Source organism: Eleginops maclovinus, chromosome 14 (assembly GCF_036324505.1).
Source record: "Eleginops maclovinus isolate JMC-PN-2008 ecotype Puerto Natales chromosome 14, JC_Emac_rtc_rv5, whole genome shotgun sequence".
Taxonomy (NCBI): Eukaryota; Metazoa; Chordata; class Actinopteri; order Perciformes; family Eleginopidae; genus Eleginops; species Eleginops maclovinus.
This window is the reverse complement of record NC_086362.1, coordinates 4,207,928-4,227,673: the sequence shown is the minus strand read 5'-3', so window position 1 is coordinate 4,227,673 and position 19,746 is coordinate 4,207,928. Positions and strand designations below refer to the sequence as shown.

The following is a 19,746-nucleotide window of genomic DNA, read 5'->3' as shown; positions in this document are numbered from 1 at the left end:
CGAATCCGACACACTTGCCTGGTGTCACTGTCAAGATCACAAACACCCACTATCTGTCTCCCTGCATTGCAGAGCCCGACACTAATCTATCAAATATGGCCACCTTATATTCTCCCAGAGCCCCCACCGTTGTATAAAAATTATTTTGGAGCAGGGGTGTGTGTGTGTGTGTGTGTGTGTGTGTGTGTGTGTGTGTGTGTGTGTGTGTGTGTGTGTGTGTGTGTGTGTGTGTGTGTGTGTGTGTGTGTGTGTGTGAGTGCTGGGGAGGGATTGAGAGAGGGGGGTTGGGAAAATCTGCCGCAGCCATGCCCAGACTTACATCAGATTGTATTGCTTAAAAATTAACTACTTGTGGTGGGGATGGAAACAATTTACACTATGCAAACTGCAGCCCCCCCTTTATAAAGCATCATATTTACCAGCTCATGCACATACTCCATGTCTGATACAGAGGTTCGGAACCAACGAGAGAGATTTTGTGAACTCTTACTGTAAAATCTGGAAAGCAGCATCCAGCTGGATGGCAGTAAGGCCATGGGAATCCCTCAACCCCAGCCAGCCCTCAGCGGCTGCTCGGGGCACTTCTGTTTTGACAAAAGAAATTTTGATTCGCCTTTCACATTTAAAACCTCAAAAATTTAGGTCAGGCTGGAGAAAGTGTGCCGGATAGAATATGAAAAAGGATTTGAATAGGATTCGGAAACAGTCATAGGGCCTTGATTTCATCGCATTTTAATAATTGAATGCAGTTATTCTCCAAATAAATGACTGAATGAGCTTCCTTAACGCAGCAAAGGTCTTTCATAAGTAATAAGGGTAAATATCTCAGCACTTTTGGCCATTTTTTTGTTCATTATTAGTTCAATTTCGACCTTGGATAAAGAACATTTTAACACAACATCTCCATTTAAATTTCTAGCTTCAGATTCAATCTAACAGCCTTTAAAATCACACCAGGAGATGAGGTTGAAACTGCAGGAAAAAATGCTAGTAATGGGACCTTGGTTTAAGAATCATTTTAATAATGTGAATGTTGAATAGCCCTTTTTTTTTTTTAAATGAAAGACAATATGACATGTCACAGAAGGGAATAAATGAATAAATGATGGGACAATTTCATTACGCTGCTTCAGTTTCAGGGTCACAGAGATGTGCACGCCGCTCACTGTCACACTGTCATAGGACACTCGGTAATGATATTAGTAACACCTGTGCTGTCAAGATGCAGCAGCAGGGGGACTCATTCAGTGTCTCCATTATAAAAAAATGAAACATTCTACAGTCGTTCATTATTTACTGTCGCTGCATTCAAAAATATGACTGTTAAAAAGCCTTTGCAGCTTAATTAAAGTATGTTTTAATGTATTACTTAATCACAATACATGTCTATGCCTACTACCTAGCATCGCATATTCATATTATAACTGTATAAATCAATGATCAGTTAATTAGACACAGCTGGTCACCCTTAACGAGTGACTAAACAAACCTGAACTCAGTGTTGGATAATACATGAACTGAACACTTCAATTAAACCATTCAAGCCCCAAATAACCCGTGAAATAACTGAACTGCTTTCCCCACAAATGTGTACCCATAATTAGAATATGCAAATGTGTTTTAATGTCATGAGTGGGAGAGTTATTACATTTTAGATTTGTTCTTTTTATTTCAAATTTTCATCGTTTTCCTGCCTTTTCCAGGGAATACAGACACTAAAGCCACCCAAAAACTGTGAGGTGTCTTTTTTTTTTTGTATTCCCTCTGAATTCTGTTTATATGTAACTGTGTCAGCTGTAGAATTTCACACCAAAAACTGGATATCATGTAAACAAGCATTTTAATGACAGCTGGTGCACGCTTCACTGTCTGCAACAGGTGGCTGTACCGCTCCCACAGACGACAAGAGAGGAATTTGTTGGAGTCCGATCCAAGCGCTACATCTGCCAAGTGAGACACGGAGCAATGCATGATATCAGATTGGGTGGCTGCTGATACTGTATGTGTGTATTTCTGTGAGGGTGCGTGTTTGAAGCCCTGACTTTGCATTTAAAAAAAGGGTGAAAACACCCAAGCCTCTCTCTCATATGCTGCAGGCCCTGACACACTGCACTACTGTGCTGTGGCCACCCCGCCACCTCCTTCCTCCCCCCCCTTCCCCATGTCCGTTTGGCAGGGAGACATGTCGAGGATGAGAGGGAAAAGCGCCTCCCCTGGGAGCAGCGCTGTAGCTAACCCAGATTTTATGCAGTGTGACACACAGAGGAAGACACAGGCTCCTGAGCTCCATTCAGAGCTGAGCTGTGAACTGAGGCGACCCGGAGAGCAGATAATGCTTAGATAACGGGCTGGCAGCGGGGGCTAGGGAGGGAGAAAGTTGGCTTTACATATCCTTTAAGCTTTAAGTTAAAGTATGGCCTATTCTCTGCTGTGTCTAGTCTTGAATGAGCAATTAATTCATTCTAATTATGGCTTATTTTGCCCAGTGAGATTAGTCTGAGCTGGTCTGAGAGAGAGTGTCAAAAGTAAAAAGGTGGAAGTGGGGAAAGAAGCCATTGTTGTCTTGGCAGATTCATTTTGAGAAAAGGTCTGAAATCCGGTGATGTGAGGTTACTGCGACCTTCAGCCCCCAAACTGTAATCAGTTCCTTTATGAAAAGTGCGTGGTTGTTTTGCCAAATTTAAAGAAGTTCCCTGCATTCCTGAGATATTACGCTCACAGGGATGGTACGGATTTTATGTCACAATGACCTTTGACCCTCAAAATCTAATCAGTAAATCTTCGGGTCCTTGGAGCCATGTGTGCTTAATTTTAAGAAGGCAATCGGATGGTCGGATGTATGAGAAGATATGTCTCAAGATAAGGGTATTAACAGGAAACATTCTGCTTCACAATAATCTAAATCACTTCGGTTTAACTGGTCATTAAATGCAGACCTCGGACAATGCATGGCAAGTAAAGATTAAATAAAAGGATGATATCCAGCATTTGCTACTCACCTCCAGCAGTCACATTGAAGTGTCAGGTTCGTGTATAAATGCCTCCTCCACAGGATCTCAAACGCCATTGGCCGAGTAGTTTTAAACACAGGTGAATCAGGAGTACAGGTATATTTATTGATTGATTATTTTGTCTATTTAAAAAGAATCTGTGTAAACTATAATGCCTTTTATCTGTACGCAGTATGTCTCGTCTTATCATTATCTTGTCTTATCTTTACTTCATAGCCCAGGGATGATTGCGTTTATGGTCTGTGTAATGGCTTCAAACTTAAGTGTCTGCATAAAAATGTCATCAGGAGAAACAAAAGAAATAATAGTATTTAATTTATTTGGATTTGCAGTTCTTTGAAATCCCCTTGTTTAGTCACACAAAAAACAACAGCTCCGCATTTTACAGGTTACCTTTGTATACAACAGTCATGGAAGTCCATAAAATATAGTTTTATTTGAATGGCTCTATCATAAAAAAAGTATGCGGGTGTCTTTAAAATCAAACCAGATGTGTTTTCTCATCATCAGTTGACTCCCTTAATTCTAGACCAATAACAGTGTACGTCACACTCATTCTGTGTGTGTTGTAATCCAAGCTTCTATCTTTAAAATAGGGGGTTGTAGTTCATAACTAAATGTGTTAAATATAATGAAAACAAGTCATATAAAAAGAAAGTTAGGCTGATATTAAACCACAAGTTTAACAGAAATACACACATTTTGAGTCACAGACAAGTACCTATATGAAATATTTTTGGCACAAAGGTAACCCAATAGCCTTCAAAAGTTACATTCATGCTTCAAAATACTATAATCTCCATGTAATTACAGCAATTTGGACTAACTTCCAAGCGTTAGTTAAAAAAAGCAGACAAATTAGTCTAATTATTGCCAATGGTCAGGTGTGAAATGAATCAACTTTTAACAAATCATTCTTACATTTAGATCTCCTTTCCGTTGTTTGTTGCCACCATTTTCACATTCAACAAACTCTACACTTAATTTTACACTTTTAATCTAAACCTGAATGTTAGTAACGTTATACTCCAGCTGTAGTTTTGTGGTGACGTCCCCTTTAAGAAGAAAACGCCGGATAGTGTTTCCGGTTTGGCTTGTCCCTCACTCAAATCACTCCGTTAGCAAACGTAAAGAAGAAGAGGTTATGGCAACAATGATTGAAGAAAATGGTCCTTCGACTCATGTATGTGTTTTTTATTTACGTGTTTAATTGAGTATTTTACATGATGGTTCACGCTGGTTGACGTGTCGAAGAGAAAACGATTTTGTTGAAACACATTTTATGATAATCAAGGTTCAGTTGCAGCTAAAGTTTGCCGGTAGCTAACGAATGAGCTAGCTGTCAGCTGTTAAAACAATGTAACATTAGCCTACAGCAGGTTATATTTAGATTCATAACACTGCATTAAGCATATATCGTGTGTATTTATAATGGCAAAGCCGGCATGCAGTTTCCTGGATGCATGTATTAGTAAAACTCTTTGTGTGTTATTTTTGACAAGTTGACAAAATAATCAAAATCATTGAACCAATAAATTATCGGATAGTTCCACCATTACATCTACTGCTATTGAACTATCTTACCTTCCTCTCTCACCCAGGAGCAGTCTGGAGTGTCCCCTTCGTACCAGGCCCGGCAGAAACTAGAGGGGCTCCTGAACAAGAACATGAGGATCCGGATGACCGACGGCCGGACTCTGGTCGGGCTTTTCCTCTGCACGGACCGAGACTGCAACGTGATCCTCGGATCTGCTCAGGAGTTCCTCAAATCCACAGGTAGGTGAAGACCCGATCAAGACAAGAACAAGTCCATTCCGTTATGCTCAGAGGTGGGAAGTAACATTTGGCACATTTAATACTATATTTCCAACAATCCTCTTTGAATAATTGAGATCTCAAATGGTGAAGATGCATTCACAACAAGCAACACGTTTAGGATATTTTCCATGACTCAACATGTTTGTTTTGTGTGACCAAACTGGGTGATGTTAATTTAAATGCATGTTTTACCCCTTTTTGTCCTCAGACACATTCTCCCAAGGTGAACCCCGAGTCCTGGGCCTGGCCATGATCCCCGGTCACCATGTAGTCTCCATCGAGGTGGAGGCGGACAGTTTGGAAGATGCACAGGGATTTGGAGTGAACCATTGATGAGACGTTTACAGTTTGGATGACACTCAATGTGACAGTCTATCTCAGAGAACCAACTTAAGGAGAATGGACCTCTTTTGTATGAGGATTTCATCCCTTCACCTTTGCTGATCCAGATCTGCTGTGTCCATTCTGGATTAAGCCGTCCCTTCTACGCTCGCAGCGGTGGCTGTAAAATCCAGCCTGTGTGTGTGTGTTTCGAAGAAGGTGTTGGCAAACAGCAGCTACCTGGATGTGTGTTGACATTTTGTGTACAGTAAACTTCTTTGTTTGGAGACACATAGCAGTATTCAAGACTTTGTGTTCAGTGGATGGAAAATGTCCCGGGTGATACATGTTTTTTGGAGTTAGAAAGAAGTCAAATATTATGGGTTACGTATGCACCAACTGATGATATTAAGAATGCTTGGAATAAAAAATACTATCTTTTAATCGGATTTGATCACTTTTATTTACTCTTGAGTGTCTGAAGTCTGAATTTAGGAGCTAGAGAAAGAAGGGAATATACTCGGACATATTCCTGATCCTTCATAACAATAATTATAAATAAAATATGTAAAAACTGCAACACCTGCATTTGTAATAATCACTGCAATATGTGGAAGAAAATGTAAGTGTAATTCCAAACTGTGTTCAGGCTGTTTATCACAATTGAAGCAGACGTGTTGTTACACTGCTGTAGCGTCACAAACCAACCACTCAAAGCTAGTAGCAGCAGCAGGGGGCGCTGTTCTGTAGCTGTCGCTACGATTCATTTAAACATCATGACATCAGGACAAACTTGGATTTGTTTCAATATTTTAATAGCTTGAGCATGTCAGCTGAATCAGTTTGGCAATCGTAAAATTGATGCCACTTACCGCAGAAACCCCTAAAAAGAAATCCCAGAAACAAAAACCTGTCCCACACAGTCGTCTTAAACACAAAGAGCCGCTCGCATTCAGTTCACGCCGACGAGCAGGAGACATGATGGAGGCTGTTACGGTCGCTGTAGCATCAAGCTGTTACCGACAAAACTCGACAAGGACGTCACCTTAGTTGAAAACTGCACTCCAACTTCATCTGTAACTTAATGGTTAAGTTTCCAAACCGTGCCTCAGTGCATCCTGTTCGACCAATTATCTAAATATACCGTTATGCTGACATTTCAAATGTGCATTTTCTGTATTACTTTTTTGCAAATGAGGCTGTCGGTTATTGTTAGGAGTCAATAAAACACATATCGAGAAGGAGGAGAAGTGGAGTGGTTTTCAAACAAAAGAGGTAAAAGTGCAAAAGACGTGCTTGGAAATGAGTGATAAAAGGAACGAGCATATTACTACAACTCTTGTCGTAGTTGCTGCGTTTGTTTGTCCAGAATATTGATTCTCTTCCCCATTTGAACAGGTGAATATGCAGGGTTTTAGGGTCCAGTATTTTCAACCGAGTACAGAATTTACACATTATTCCAATTAGATAGCTGGTAAGAACAAATGAAATCAAAAACAGTCGCGTCCCGGCATTAAATTAAGATCCAATCGTCTCCAAAGCTTCCACAATGTTTCCTTTGATACTGTTAAAGTCCTGCCTACTTACCCTTCATGTAGAAGCTCAACGAACTCCTCCTGATGTACAAAAGATCTTCTCTAGTACGGAGAAGATTTGACACGGTGAGAGAATACTGCGAGCAGAAATCAACTTCCTATGAAATGTCCGAGCAGCTACTGCATTAAAAAAGAGGCCGTTGATAAAAGAATGGCACAAAGTAAGAAATGAGTAACAAGAGCAGACATCTGCTAAACCATATTTCCATTCATGAGGATCTCAAGACTTCGTTTCCTTCCCCCACAGCGACATTAAGCTAGATCCTTAGTTTTGGTGGGAAGAAGTCCGTTTTTTGTTTTCACGGTGCAGCTCAAGCCTCCGCTGCGTTAAAAATGTCAATTGACCGAGAAAACTTGGAAGTTCTGAGGTAGACTTCTCCGTAATTCTACTGTCGTTCCTCACAAAATGTCCCCCCCCCACTCCCCCCGCTATCCCCCGTCACGTGTCCATGAAGTCCTCCTCTCTAGTTGTGGTGGAACTTGAAGTGGAAGTTGCCTTCGGACTCAAAGGGGTTGTAGTGATGAGCCCAGCCTTGGCCTCCTCCCCCTCCACCCTGCTGGTTCTCCGGGTCCAGGGGGTCCTCACCGGCGTCGAACTTCTGCCTCATTTCTGGAAAAGGACGGAAGAGAAAATGTGAGACGGTAGAAGAGAAATTATGGCTTCAGAATGATAACGTTTTTCATGCTGGCTAATAGTGTTCAGACTATAATTTTTTGGGGGGGAAACCCTAACATTTTCAAAAGTTATATTACCTTCTCATTAACCCCAATACTCTTACCAAAAGGCAATAAAAGGGTTTTCAATTTAGGCTTCATAAACCTACAAAAATACACTATCAAAGCATTGTGTTAATAGCAGTAGCCTGGCACATAAACCCCCTAAAATCCACCACTTGTCATTTTTAAACTCTGATTAAATAAAATGTACGTCTATTCATCTTTAGAGATGAGGAAAAGTATATATTTTTCATTTCGGACAGAGTCGTACTAGCCGTTTCCACATTTATGCTAATTAGCTGTAGTGTTCCTATCTACCACACAGACATGGAGAGAGGTAATAATCATCTTGTCTTGATCTCAGCCAAAAACTGATTCACACATTTCCACAAACTCTTCTTTTAAATGAGCAATGAGTAGTGTGTAAGTGTGACATCATAGTTCCAGGCTGCCATAAACTGTGCAATGTCAAGTGTTTCATCTGAGGACTTCCTGTTCTTTTCGAGAGATACCAGACTCACAGGCACTGAACCTCTCTGAACAACTGTCTCCTGATGCCTAAAATGAACATGTAACAGCAAGCTCAGCTCCTGACCTGGGTCAGTGAGGACCTCCTTAGCTGACACGATGTCGATGAACATTTTCTCCGCTTCTTTCTTCTCCTTCTCGGACTGGAAGCTGTCGGGGTGCCACTGCTGCGCCAGCTTCCTGTACGCCTTGATGACCTCCTGCTTGTTTGCCCACCTGGAGAAAAAGCAGCATACATGAGAGATATTTTCAGCGATGTGCTCTATAAAGTCAAGATGTAATTGAAGGATTAAGGAAGTAAACGCAGTTTGCGATGAAGCTGGCTGGGCTGGTTACCTGCTCACACCGAGGATCTTGTAGTAGTCCCTCTTTTTAGAGATTTTGAGGAGTTTCTGAGCTCGGACCAGCCCCTCTTTGAGATCGATGCGATCGCCTTCGCTGTCAAACTCTTTGGCTTCGAGGTAGTCTTCCACAGCTGGAAACAAACCGTGATAAAAGACGTTACAATAATGTGTCTAAATTTATGCTGTGATTGTATTTGCATTTTACTGACTAAGTTTGACCAGATTTTATTTTTAGAGATTGAATAACCTTCAAATACTAAAATCTATTAGATAATCAACATCCTGAACATATGTTTTCCTAATGTCTAACAGTAATTGTATTATCTTAACCCATGGAGAACCTGTTAGCATCGACTAAATACAGATATAAGTTTGATGTCTGTGTACATGCAAAGTCCCGTTACCTTTGTCGTACTCCTGGTTGAGTATGTACGCCTCGGCTCGGTCTCGGAGGACGTTGGCGTTGCGAGGGTCTCTCTGGTGAGCCTCTGAACAAACGTCTATGGCCTTCAGAGTCAAAGGAATCTACAATTGGTAAAGCAGAGGAAGAAAGAGCAGGCAGTGAGCATTGGGATTGGAAAATATGATGCCAGACGTTTATAAAAAGCAATTTCTTGGTGAGTGAAACTAACCAAAAGTCCCTTCTTTTGCATCATTGAAAAATGAATCATACTGATGATATTTCTCTTTCTCACCTTAATGAGGCAGAAGCAGATCCTCTCTTTGGCCAGGTTTGTGTAGAACGGGATTTTGGGCTCCGTCTCCATAGCTGTTTCATACTTACTTATGGCTTCCGGGTAGCTAAACATAAAGACAATTCAGTTTATTTAAAGGTTAGTTGGGTTGCAAATGTTATTCAACTCCCTTTAAATACACATCATAGCAACTCTTAGCGTTCCTTTGTAACTAAACTCAAACTTAATCATGGAATTCTTGCTCCTTTTTCTGGTTTTACCCGTTTTCTGTCACGTGATCTGATTTCGTGTTGTCATGTTTAAAATTCTTGTACACATTGTCTGCTTAAAATTGTAATCTCACAGTGAAGTACTGACCTCTCCTGTTCGATGAGCTCTTCTGCTGAGTCCAGCTGCTTGCTGAGCTTCTTCACCTGCTTGTAATGGCTGAAGCACTCTTTGTCATCCTGGTCAAGCCTCAGACACTCCCGGATGTGACTGCACGGAAACAAATGAGCGAAACAGACGTTCAGCAAGTGAAACTGAATCTCCTAAGATGAAAATCAGCGTGACTGAATTTGCTTATCCCGTCAGCAAGGCTCACTTCAGTGACTCGTGGTGATCTCCGAGGCTGTAGTGCAGCGTGCTGAGCTTCAGGTAAGCGGCGCGGTTGTCGTTGCGTAGCCTCGTGGTCGGCGTCAGGTCCAGGATGGCTTTCTGAGGATCCCCCATCCGGATGTAGCACTCTGCGCGAAGCTCCCGCGAGTCCGGATCCCAGGGAGAGATCTGAAGAAAGATGGCAACTTGATAAAGACTGGACACACATGGGAACTACTTGGGCTCTATAGAAAAGGAACCAATGATCGCACTTATTCCAAGATCTCCTTTCTGAGGAATTCAACATTCTTTTTATCCAGTTTACAAGAAAAGAAAAGAGGGTGAGAGATGGGTATATTCACATTTTAATGCTTGCTCAACTAAGCTTGGCTAACTGGCAACCTGCTGGCTGTAGCTTCATATTGATAGACATGATAGTAGAGTCTACCTTGTTTACTGATGCCCAGCAAGAAACACAAGCGTATTTCCCAAAATGTCAAACTACTCCTTGAAATCAGAGATCAAACGCTGTTATCCAGCATCATAGTAAATCGTTTTGACAGTTATTTGACAAATACTGGTAAACAACCCAATATTACACAGAGCGACAGTATATAGGAACAGAAAAATGCATGCAAAAGCCGAGCTGACACGCACCTCAACGACTCTCTCCAGCACGTTGATGGTGGAGCTGTAGTCTCCTTGGTGGTACATAGCATGGGCCTCCTCCTGCAGCTCCTCCAGCTCGTTCGCCTTCATCAGCTGGTCCCGAGCTTCTTCGTGGTCTGGGGAGCGCTGCAGCTAAACAATAAACAAAACAAACAAATCCTTAAATAACAAGAATTATTGTAGCAAAATCAGTTTCAAGTAAACATTAAAAAAAGGAGAGAAAAGTCAGGAAGGACTTGAACTCACCACTGCTTCAAAGTCCTCCCTGGCCTCCTGTGTGTTGCCCTGCTTCAAAAGGATATTCCCTCTCTGTAACCTGGCCTGGAGACGGAGGAACATAGAGAGATGAAGAGAGAGCAAAAGAAATATGATACAAGCACAACATAAGGTTAGAAAGTGTTATTGTTAGTTAACTTACAGCAAGGAAGTCCGGTTTGAGCTGGATGGCCTTGGTGAGGTCAGGGAGAGCAGATTTGGATTTTCCCATAGCTAGGAACACCGCTGCTCTCTTGTAGTAGGTCAGGTAGTTCTTAGAGTCTCCCTCTGTGAAATGTAAAGAAGACTTAATTTCTCAGAGCGCCGAACAAACCTCTCTTGTGTGTACTGAAAAAAGGGAAGAGGACGGGCATTATTGGAGCACAGACTGAAAATGTCAGCCTTTTTAAATGTGTGTGTAACCTTACCCACAGCTGAGTGGTAGTGGGATAAGGCTTCTGCCAGCTGACCAGCAGCCAAAAGCTTGCGGCCCATCTCCAAGTGGTGCTCGATCTCGACATGGGTCGCCCCTAAGACACCTGTAACGTAAGACGGAGCTTGAAATATATCACAGCAGGTCAGGAAGAAGACAGTCAGACATCCCAAGAGTAAGTAAAGTTGTGGCCATCTGATTGCATCCTTCAGATTGCATTAGGTTTTATATTCCCACACGAGTCCTCAGGGACTCAATGATGTTTATTCACGCCTATAGTTTAGTTTTGAGTCTCTAACCTGCCAAACCTGAATCATCACACGCTTTATGTCAACATTGGATTGTTATGTGATTTTGTAGAGAGAACTGTGATGTATTTGTAACTTGATATAGATTAAAGATTTACGATTTATTGTCCTTTCATATATAAGCTGTCAGTTTTTCTTTTTTCCCCAAAAGATGTATATTATTGACATCCTATGATATCTTCTATAATAATAATATCAATAAGAAGAAGATTGTAAAAGGTATATAACTATTCCGTACATTTACATCAGTAATAACAATAATAAGCATAATAATAACAACAACAATAATAATACTACATTTATTTGCATTTATTGCACCCTTTCAAACCTAGATGATAAAATAAAAAAAGCAAGAAATCATTTCAAAATGATTTTTATTTAAAGTCCAAGTGTAAATAATATTGAGCACTATGAGAAAATAGCAATAAGTAAAACAAATGATAAAAATACAAGTGTAGAGAATACCTTTCAATAAAAACAGCTTTACTTAAGTGACTTCAAAAGGTAAAAGGGATTTAACCCGACAACCCTTTGAAGGCAATATTATGTAAAATGTTAAATAGTAAATAGTAAAAAGATGGAGTTATGAAGGTGTGCTGACTGGAACAGGATCACAAACAGAGCCTGTAGTTCCTGGTAACACCTCACATCATATGAAACACCTTGTAAACATGTAACTTTTGGCTTTTTAAACCCTAAATAATGCCCTTTTTTTTTTTAAATCAGCAGTGACTGCTATGAGTGCATACTGCAAACTGCACAGTGTAACCTACAGTAGGATATCTAACAGAAAGTGAACGATTTGGACACTTTAGCAGCTACACTAAAGATGGAAACGAACCGAAACATCTACACTAGTGTTTCTGGAGGATTTTAAAGACATGTTAGGTGGTGTAAAGTGAGTGTTACCGTCCAGCTGGATGTCCAGGAGGACACACAGCAGAGAGAGGGAGCACAGGGTCCGCCGACACGACTCCATCCCCGGATACAATCACAGCCTCACACCGGAACCTGCGGAACTCACACCTCTGCTTTCACGTCGAGTGAAAACACCCCTTTGTTTCATTGAAAACTGTATTATTCTGTGTTAAATCTCCATCATTTCCCAACCTCTGGAACCAGCTACGACGGTGTATTTACGGTCCCGGTGTGACAGTAGTCCGGGTAGGAATGAAGCACGCAGCTGAAAGGTTCCCCCTTAAAAATGTATATCCCCCATAATGTCAACGAGTAAACTGATTTTACTTGAACTTAAAACACCTCCAGGTAACACGAGGATGCAAAACAGCTGATGTTAGCCTGTACAGTTTGTACACGATAGCTTTCTGCCTCTGAATTCGTCGTGCCCTCCCTTTCTGCCACACATTTCTCTGATTGGTCCACGCACCGAACATCCGGGTTCGTGTGGAAACGTGGGCAGCTCTGATTGGACAGACTGTTTTAACCTGATGCTGCTCCTTATTCCCTGCATGGGTCATAAAGGCGGCCAGTGCTTTAACCACGGCTGTAACCAAGGTGTCTGTTTGGAGTAAATAACTGGGGATCATGGAGAGGAAATCGAAAGTTAGCTGAGGCTACTTCAATGTGGATCTCATGTTATGTTGTTATTTCTGTTCATACTGTTACTACATGTTTATTTATATTCTTATTATCCCTTTGTTTGTTCTCATGTGTACTATATGTGTTTCTCTATTTCTCTGTGGCTGCTGTAACACCTGCATTTCAATAAATGTAGTGGAGTAAAAAATTCAATATTTAGTGTAATGAAGTAGACGTTTAAGGTAGCATTACATGGAAATACTCAAGATAAGAATCTGGAAGTTGTAATTAAATAGGTTACAGCACTGGAATCGATATCCTCGGTCAATAACAAATAAAATGATGACATGTTATTTTATAATTTTGTAACATGTCTCATATATTTGTGACACAGTGCTTTTTAATAATGAAACACAACACAGGATCATATGTTTTACAAGCAGAAAGACCATTCCCTACTTTTGTAAAGACTTAATGTTGTAAAAACTTGTAATTTAATGGACATATAACATTTGAGACAGCTGTTATAACCTACATACTTGGTAATTCCCCATAATCTGAGTTGATAAACGTGGTATATTTTTTATTTATGTCTTTATTTGTCCAAAATTTAAACTATTGTGTCATGTAAAAAACCACTTTGCTATTCTTTTTTAAAATGAAAAGAAAAGGAAAAAAGATGCAATCAAAACTTTATTGACTACAGGAATACAAAGTAAAACAGGAATGTTTGGCGCTATAGTAAAAAACAAAACAAATAAAGATAACTTTTCCACTACCTTCTTTCACAGGCACTATCTATAAAACTGTACAAAATAACACACAGATATCTGGATTATAACAGTCTTGACCTTCCCCTTTACACATGTCTAGAAATGTGTTTGCAGATTGTAAATTGATCTGAAAATAAGCGACTGTTTGTAAAAAATATTTGGATTTACATCATCAAGGAAACATAAATAGAATCATTGTGCAGTGATAAGAAGCTTAGCTTTTTTACAACTTAAATGCAATCATTTCAATGAATTCATTTTTTTCTTTACAAAACACACTCTTTAAATTGTGAGTATATACAGTTCAGTGGTGATGGGCCTTTAGCCTTCATACAAAAAAGATCCAGCTGAGGCGTTAAAGCTGAACACCAGGACATGTTAGATGTATCAACAAAAACTGACAAAGTTTAGGTCAGATTTTCTTTTGGGTTTCGGTGACAAAGGTTAGGTCAAACGTAAGCATTTCGTCCGTAAGTACTAGCAGCCACGCTTCTGGTTGGTGCTGGTCCAGAATATACGGTTCCCCTGGCTTGATAAGGCAACGGGCTGCAAAACAAGATAAAACACACAGTCACTAACGGTGCAAAAACGTCTGTGAAACCGAAGCAGCTCAACGGTATTCAGCCATCAATCTTAAACATATAAATAGTTGTGTCCACTTCCTCCACTTTCCACCAACTCTTTCGGTGTTGCACATTTTTACAGCCTCATTCATCATGTGGTCATTAAAATAGAGCCCAGATAACATCTTCCATTTGTGAGAAACAAAGATGGGCGGGCACTAACAACACACCAGGTGATGATGTCCAATAAGAGCTGCTTTTTACTTCTATAAGGGACGTTCTTCCAAAGGTGAATAAAAAAAGTGTTGCCACAGCAAGGCGCCAGAGGGCCATGAGTTTAAAAGAGATATATTTTAGAGGTTCTTTGGGTCTTCAAAACATGCATCACACACTACAATTGTACTTTTCTTTTGTCTAAACGCACTGAGATTGTACATTTGTTTATAAATCTATTTCAGCATGTTCTAAAAACCCACCATTTTCTCATTATTTGAATCATCTTCTTTTAAAAATTCACTTTTTTTTTTCCTTTGGATTATCTTTTCAAACTTCAGATTTTTTTTCTCCAAATTTGAATTTCCCACTATTTCTTTAAAATGATTACTTTTTTCAATTGTTTTTATTTTATTGAATTATGTATAGTCACTTTAAGTCAAAAGAGTATTTTTCAAATGTATTTCTAAACTTTTATAAGTGATGTTTGTATGGAGGAATAAGAGAGCATTTTTTACATTACTACAACTTGTTAATTTACAGTTTATCCATCAGTAGTAGGAACATAAACTCACTAATTGTCCTCTTTGCCCATTTGGCAGGAGCAGGTGAGACAGGCTCCCCCGGCAATGGCGAGCACGGCGGAGCACCATCCGATGTAAAGTCCTTCTCCTATCTCATACCTGCGGCAGACAGCACAGTGTCAGTCAGCCTGTGTGAGCTTCATGTTAGACCTTTCATCATCAACCAACACCACCTCCACCTTACTTTGTCCCGGCATGTAGAGGGTTATAGAACTCCTGAGTGATGTTGAAGGCGTACCAGGACACTGCGATCATCGTGCACAGACCTTTCGATAAAGAAAAAGTGAATATTCTTTAATCACTGAGAACAAATCTGGGAAGCTTCCAGGTACAGAGGTTCAAAGTCTGGCAAGAAAGGAGGACACATCTAGGACTATTGATTTCAATTAGCAATACAACATAATTTAGTAACATTATGGAAAGGTTTACACTTATATTTACAGGGTATTAGGTAGTCAAATATCATTACACTTGTTTGGCCTCCCCTAAAATACACCTTTTTGGATTTTTTTAAATGCATTTTGTTATCTCTGTTACCTTGAACTATGAAAAGGACTCCAGCAGTGCCAGCAATCCTCCCTTTGAGAACATAGTTTTCTCCCCCAGCTTTGGAACACTGCACACCTATCAGGGCTAGCAACAGTCCGAAGGTGCCGAACACTATGGATGTGATCATCAAGGCACGGGACGCTTGGATGTAACCTGAAGAGAGAAATGAAGACACAAAAAAAAATCATCAAATTCACACCATTTTAATTCTCATCACCCTTGTAAAGGATCATAGGCTTATGGCCAGAAAGTTCAAGGTTCATAAACTTTGAAATTGAGCTTTAAGAGTTGTTTCCCCCTGACAAAGCATCATCATGTCATAAACCTACTTTAAAATTCTCCTTTCTTTGATCTATGATGGAGGTTTTGTCCTAAATAGTGTTATTTTAGTGTTTTTTTGGGTCAACATACCATTCAAAGCGAGCAGCGAGGGGAACTCCCTGCAGTTATGGACCCCGGTTGAATCCGTGGCACATGACATCCACAGGTTCTCGTAGATGGTGGAGGTGGTGATGACGTTCCCGTCGACGGTGGAGGTCCTCCAGTACCGGTTGGGCAGCGTGATCCCAACCATCACCCAACCAAGGAACCCCAAAATCAACGCCACTACTTCCACAATTGGATCCATGACCCCCTCTTTGGCCCAGAAGTCAAACAAAAAGTAAATCCAGATTTTGGAAATCAAAAAGAATGTGGTGATAAAAAGGATTTAGGTGTGATTGAAAGTCAATGAGTGTGTGTGTGAGCGTGTGTCAGTGGGAGATGTGTTCAGCTCCACAGATATGTATAATGATTTATATGACTGGCTTTCTCTCCTCCCCCCTCCCCTCACACACTCTCTCTCTTGTATTTTACACCCCTGAAACTGAGCAGGTGTTTATCGCCTCACTCTCAGGGTCCAATGGTCATCAGTCGCTCTTAATGGCGCGGCACGGTACATGTTTATTAGGAATTTTCCACGCTTTTTCTTTTCTTTGATGGACAACGGCGCATTATTAGCCATTTAAAAAACGTTTTTCATTACTTTTTGGGCTGGATCTTTAACAGGAATGTGCTTCAAACCCCATTTTTCACACTTAATTGGCATTATTAATAGGACTTTTTAAACAATTGCACGCGTGGAAATAGTTCTCAGATCTTTTTGCTGAAGAAAAAGTATCAATGCTACAGTGTGAAAATATGTCATGCATTGAAAATCTTACATAAAGTGCAAAAGTATGAGGTTCAAATGTACTTAAAAGTAGAGTAAGGGTGTTCAAATATTGTCGGATACATTCAGTTTTAATGTCCCTTTCATTTTGAATAGTGAAGGCAGATCTGACAGTATAAAGCTTACTGCTGGGTAGTATAACCTATAGTAATATATAATCATTTATAAATTGATATTATAGTTTTTTTTAATAATCTGAATCTGCAGGACTGATAATAATACCCTAATGAATCTGAGATGTAGTGGAATAGAAGTATAAAGTAGCATAATATGGAAATACCCAAGTAAAGTACCTTAAATGTGTGCTCATGTACAGTAATTTGTTCTAAGTAACATTCCACCCTGCCAATTGCACCTTCAGTTTTATTGTTTTGGTTTTGAATCTCAAGGCCATGAGACACAAGGTCACACTGACTTAGTTCCACGCCCAAGATTTGTAACATTTTGGAACTGAATCAACATGATTAAGTTTGAGGTCCAAAGCTCGGCTAAAAGCTTATTTACAAGAGGTTTAAAATCACCCGGTTTCTGTGTTTGTGTGTCGCCATCAATTATCCTCCTGATAGCTGCTGGGTCAGCGTGGCCAAATCCGGGGAGCACTGAGTTCATCTCACTGATAATATTCAGATAAATCGTAGCCTGCATTTCAGCCATGATGTGTCTAGAGAGATGGTGCGATTTGAAAAACCAGGAAACCGATTGTGTATAAAGGTCAAGAAATAACGCTGAGGAAACAGATCATGAGGAATAGACCACCAGCAGTTTTCTGGAAGAAAGTGGGAGTTGAAGCCGCGGGAAGGGAACGTTTGTAAGTGTTTATGGTGACAGAGCACTCTCCAAATCAGAGACTGTTCTGACCCCCCCACACATTCAAAACACTGGCCAAACACCAACCTTTTCAGACTAGCTTTTAATGTGCGATTGATGCCGTCGTGTCCTTCTTAAAAATGTGGTTTCATTGCTTGATTTCAATTAGACTTCTTATCATATCACCTGACAAAGCACCTTTAAAATGTGTTATTATTATTGTAGAGGAACAGAAATGGTTTTAAAGTAGAATCAAAGTCTATATTTTTACAGATTGAAAGCGCGAAACCAGTGAAAATGAAGCCGCTAAATGTCTTATAGGTATTTTCATAAAGCTGTCTGAATAAAAAGTCCTGTTTTTGGCTCTTTTTTTTTGTGAACCTGTGCAGGAATCAGACATTTACTGACACCACAAAGAAACAACTGGATCCTCGCTCGCAATAAATGTCTCATTTAATGGCCGAGCTGTTTGCAAAGCTCGCTTTTATTGGATGGAAATCACACAACGGCTTTGTCTGTAAAAACAAAGTTTATGTGTTTTTATTTTTTAAGGGTTACCTAGACAGAAGCCTTTCGCTTTTTCCTTGTGCTTTCCAGGATTTGTCACACCGCATCGAAGAAGAAGCCATACAAATTATAGAAGCAATTTAAAAAATGTCTGTGAGTGCTGGTATAACCACAACAAAGCAGTTGCTACCTAATTTACAAATCTCTTCTGGTCCAGGCCTTATATAAAATCATGTTTTACAACTGTACTAAAAAGGCTTTAAATCATGTGAAATGGAGAATGAGTCAGCTGTTTTTCATGGGAAAGCATCTCAGAACTTACTTATATGTTAATTCAGTCAGCATATACAGCTCCGGAAAAAATTAAGACCCCACTCCAAATGTTCCTTACATCTTTGTCTCTACATGTATGGCCGCCAGTCCGCTGTCTGTTGAATTTCAACACGGAGAAGAATGTCAGTAGTAAACAAGAGAAAAGGATAATGCTCAAGTGGTCTCTCAATTTTTTCCGTGGCTGTAGGCTACATGACCATATAGGGTATAGTTTTGTATGTGGGTCATTTTGTTGGAAACAAACAGTTATAAAAGTTCAAATGTGCTTTAAAAACACGTGTTCATGATTAGACTTACCACAATTAGCATGGGGTCCAACATGAACACTTTTTTTTCAGTTTCAGATGTTTTGGATCAACATTTGAATGATGACGGTGCCCGGCAATTTATAATGGCAAGTAACTGTCAATCAAATCTGATCAAACCACACACAGTCCTAAGGAAGCAGGTTAGTATAGGTTTACTGAACTTATTAACACTTTAAAGGTCGCTCGGTCTGCCATAAATATTAAGACTAAGTCCAGCAGTGGCTCAGTCAGTAGGGGCTTGGACTGGGAATCGTAGGGTCGCCGGTTCAAGTCCCCGAACAGACTTGAAATATGGAAAGTGGACTGCTACTTGGAGAGGTCCCAGTTCACCTCCTAGGTCCTGCTGTGGTGCCCTTGAGCAAGGCACCGGACAACCTCCAATCCCTCCCTCCCATTGCTCCCCGGGCGCTGCACAATAGCTGCCCACTGCTCCTAGTACTTAAATGCAGAGGACCAATTTCACTGTGTGTGCTCTGCTGTGTGCATGCATGTGACAAATAAAGAGGGTTTCATCCTCCGATTCTAATCTAAGACTGAAGATTTGAAACTAAGTTGTCAGTGGCTTTGAGATCTCTTTTATGCAGAAACACACTTTGCTGTTCCCTATCAAACATCAATAACACATAATCATTTGTTCAAGTTCAAGTTTGTAGTTTCAATCAAAAAAAGTGTTTTTTTAAACTCTGAGACAACACTCTGTTTCTGTCTGCAATGGACTGCTCTTCAAACTCTCCAAAAATACGAACAATAAAAAGAAGGAAATAATTAAAAGCCAGAAACACATCAAACTTTAACTTCACATAAAAGGACGACAATGACCGTCTCTATCTCCGTCACTGCCTGCAGTAATAGAAAGTGGCGGACAATAAACCGCTGATCCTGGATTAAACAGTAACTCCATGGGATGACATCCAAACAGGGTGTAGTTTGGAGAAGACTCCATGTTCCCAGACATATCTCTCAGCCTTGTGTTTCAACCAATGAACATTGTCCCTCATAACTCAAACTCACTGAAGCTGATGTGAATTACACTGGCCTCGATGAATCATTGACGTTAAACTGTGTTAAAACAGCCCATGGGATGGGACGA

At 40.2% G+C, this 19,746-nt stretch overlaps 3 protein-coding genes across 3 annotated transcripts; 1 reads left to right on the top strand and 2 right to left on the bottom strand.

Moving 5' to 3' along the window:
- The first annotated feature begins 4,086 nt into the window (after positions 1 to 4,086).
- Positions 4,087 to 5,594, top strand: naa38 (N-alpha-acetyltransferase 38, NatC auxiliary subunit). Its single transcript, XM_063900997.1, has 3 exons — positions 4,087 to 4,194; positions 4,613 to 4,787; positions 5,038 to 5,594. Exons 1-3 carry the CDS (start codon positions 4,156 to 4,158, stop codon positions 5,160 to 5,162), a joined length of 339 nt encoding a protein of 112 aa, XP_063757067.1. The 5' UTR covers positions 4,087 to 4,155; the 3' UTR covers positions 5,163 to 5,594.
- A 354-nt stretch (positions 5,595 to 5,948) lies between these two features.
- On the bottom strand, positions 5,949 to 12,608 carry dnajc3b (DnaJ (Hsp40) homolog, subfamily C, member 3b). The gene is made up of 12 exons (XM_063900996.1): positions 12,180 to 12,608; positions 10,958 to 11,068; positions 10,693 to 10,817; positions 10,521 to 10,595; positions 10,263 to 10,406; positions 9,613 to 9,794; positions 9,387 to 9,506; positions 9,030 to 9,135; positions 8,739 to 8,859; positions 8,327 to 8,465; positions 8,058 to 8,206; positions 5,949 to 7,355 (listed from the first exon to the last, which is right to left on the bottom strand). The coding sequence occupies exons 1-12, from the start codon at positions 12,247 to 12,249 to the stop codon at positions 7,210 to 7,212; spliced, it is 1,488 nt and encodes a 495-aa protein (XP_063757066.1). The 5' UTR covers positions 12,250 to 12,608; the 3' UTR covers positions 5,949 to 7,209.
- An 876-nt stretch (positions 12,609 to 13,484) lies between these two features.
- cldn15a (claudin 15a) lies at positions 13,485 to 17,821 on the bottom strand. Its single transcript, XM_063901313.1, has 5 exons — positions 15,903 to 17,821; positions 15,480 to 15,644; positions 15,127 to 15,208; positions 14,934 to 15,041; positions 13,485 to 14,128 (listed from the first exon to the last, which is right to left on the bottom strand). Exons 1-5 carry the CDS (start codon positions 16,117 to 16,119, stop codon positions 14,032 to 14,034), a joined length of 669 nt encoding a protein of 222 aa, XP_063757383.1. The 5' UTR covers positions 16,120 to 17,821; the 3' UTR covers positions 13,485 to 14,031.
- Positions 17,822 to 19,746: the final 1,925 nt, after the last annotated feature.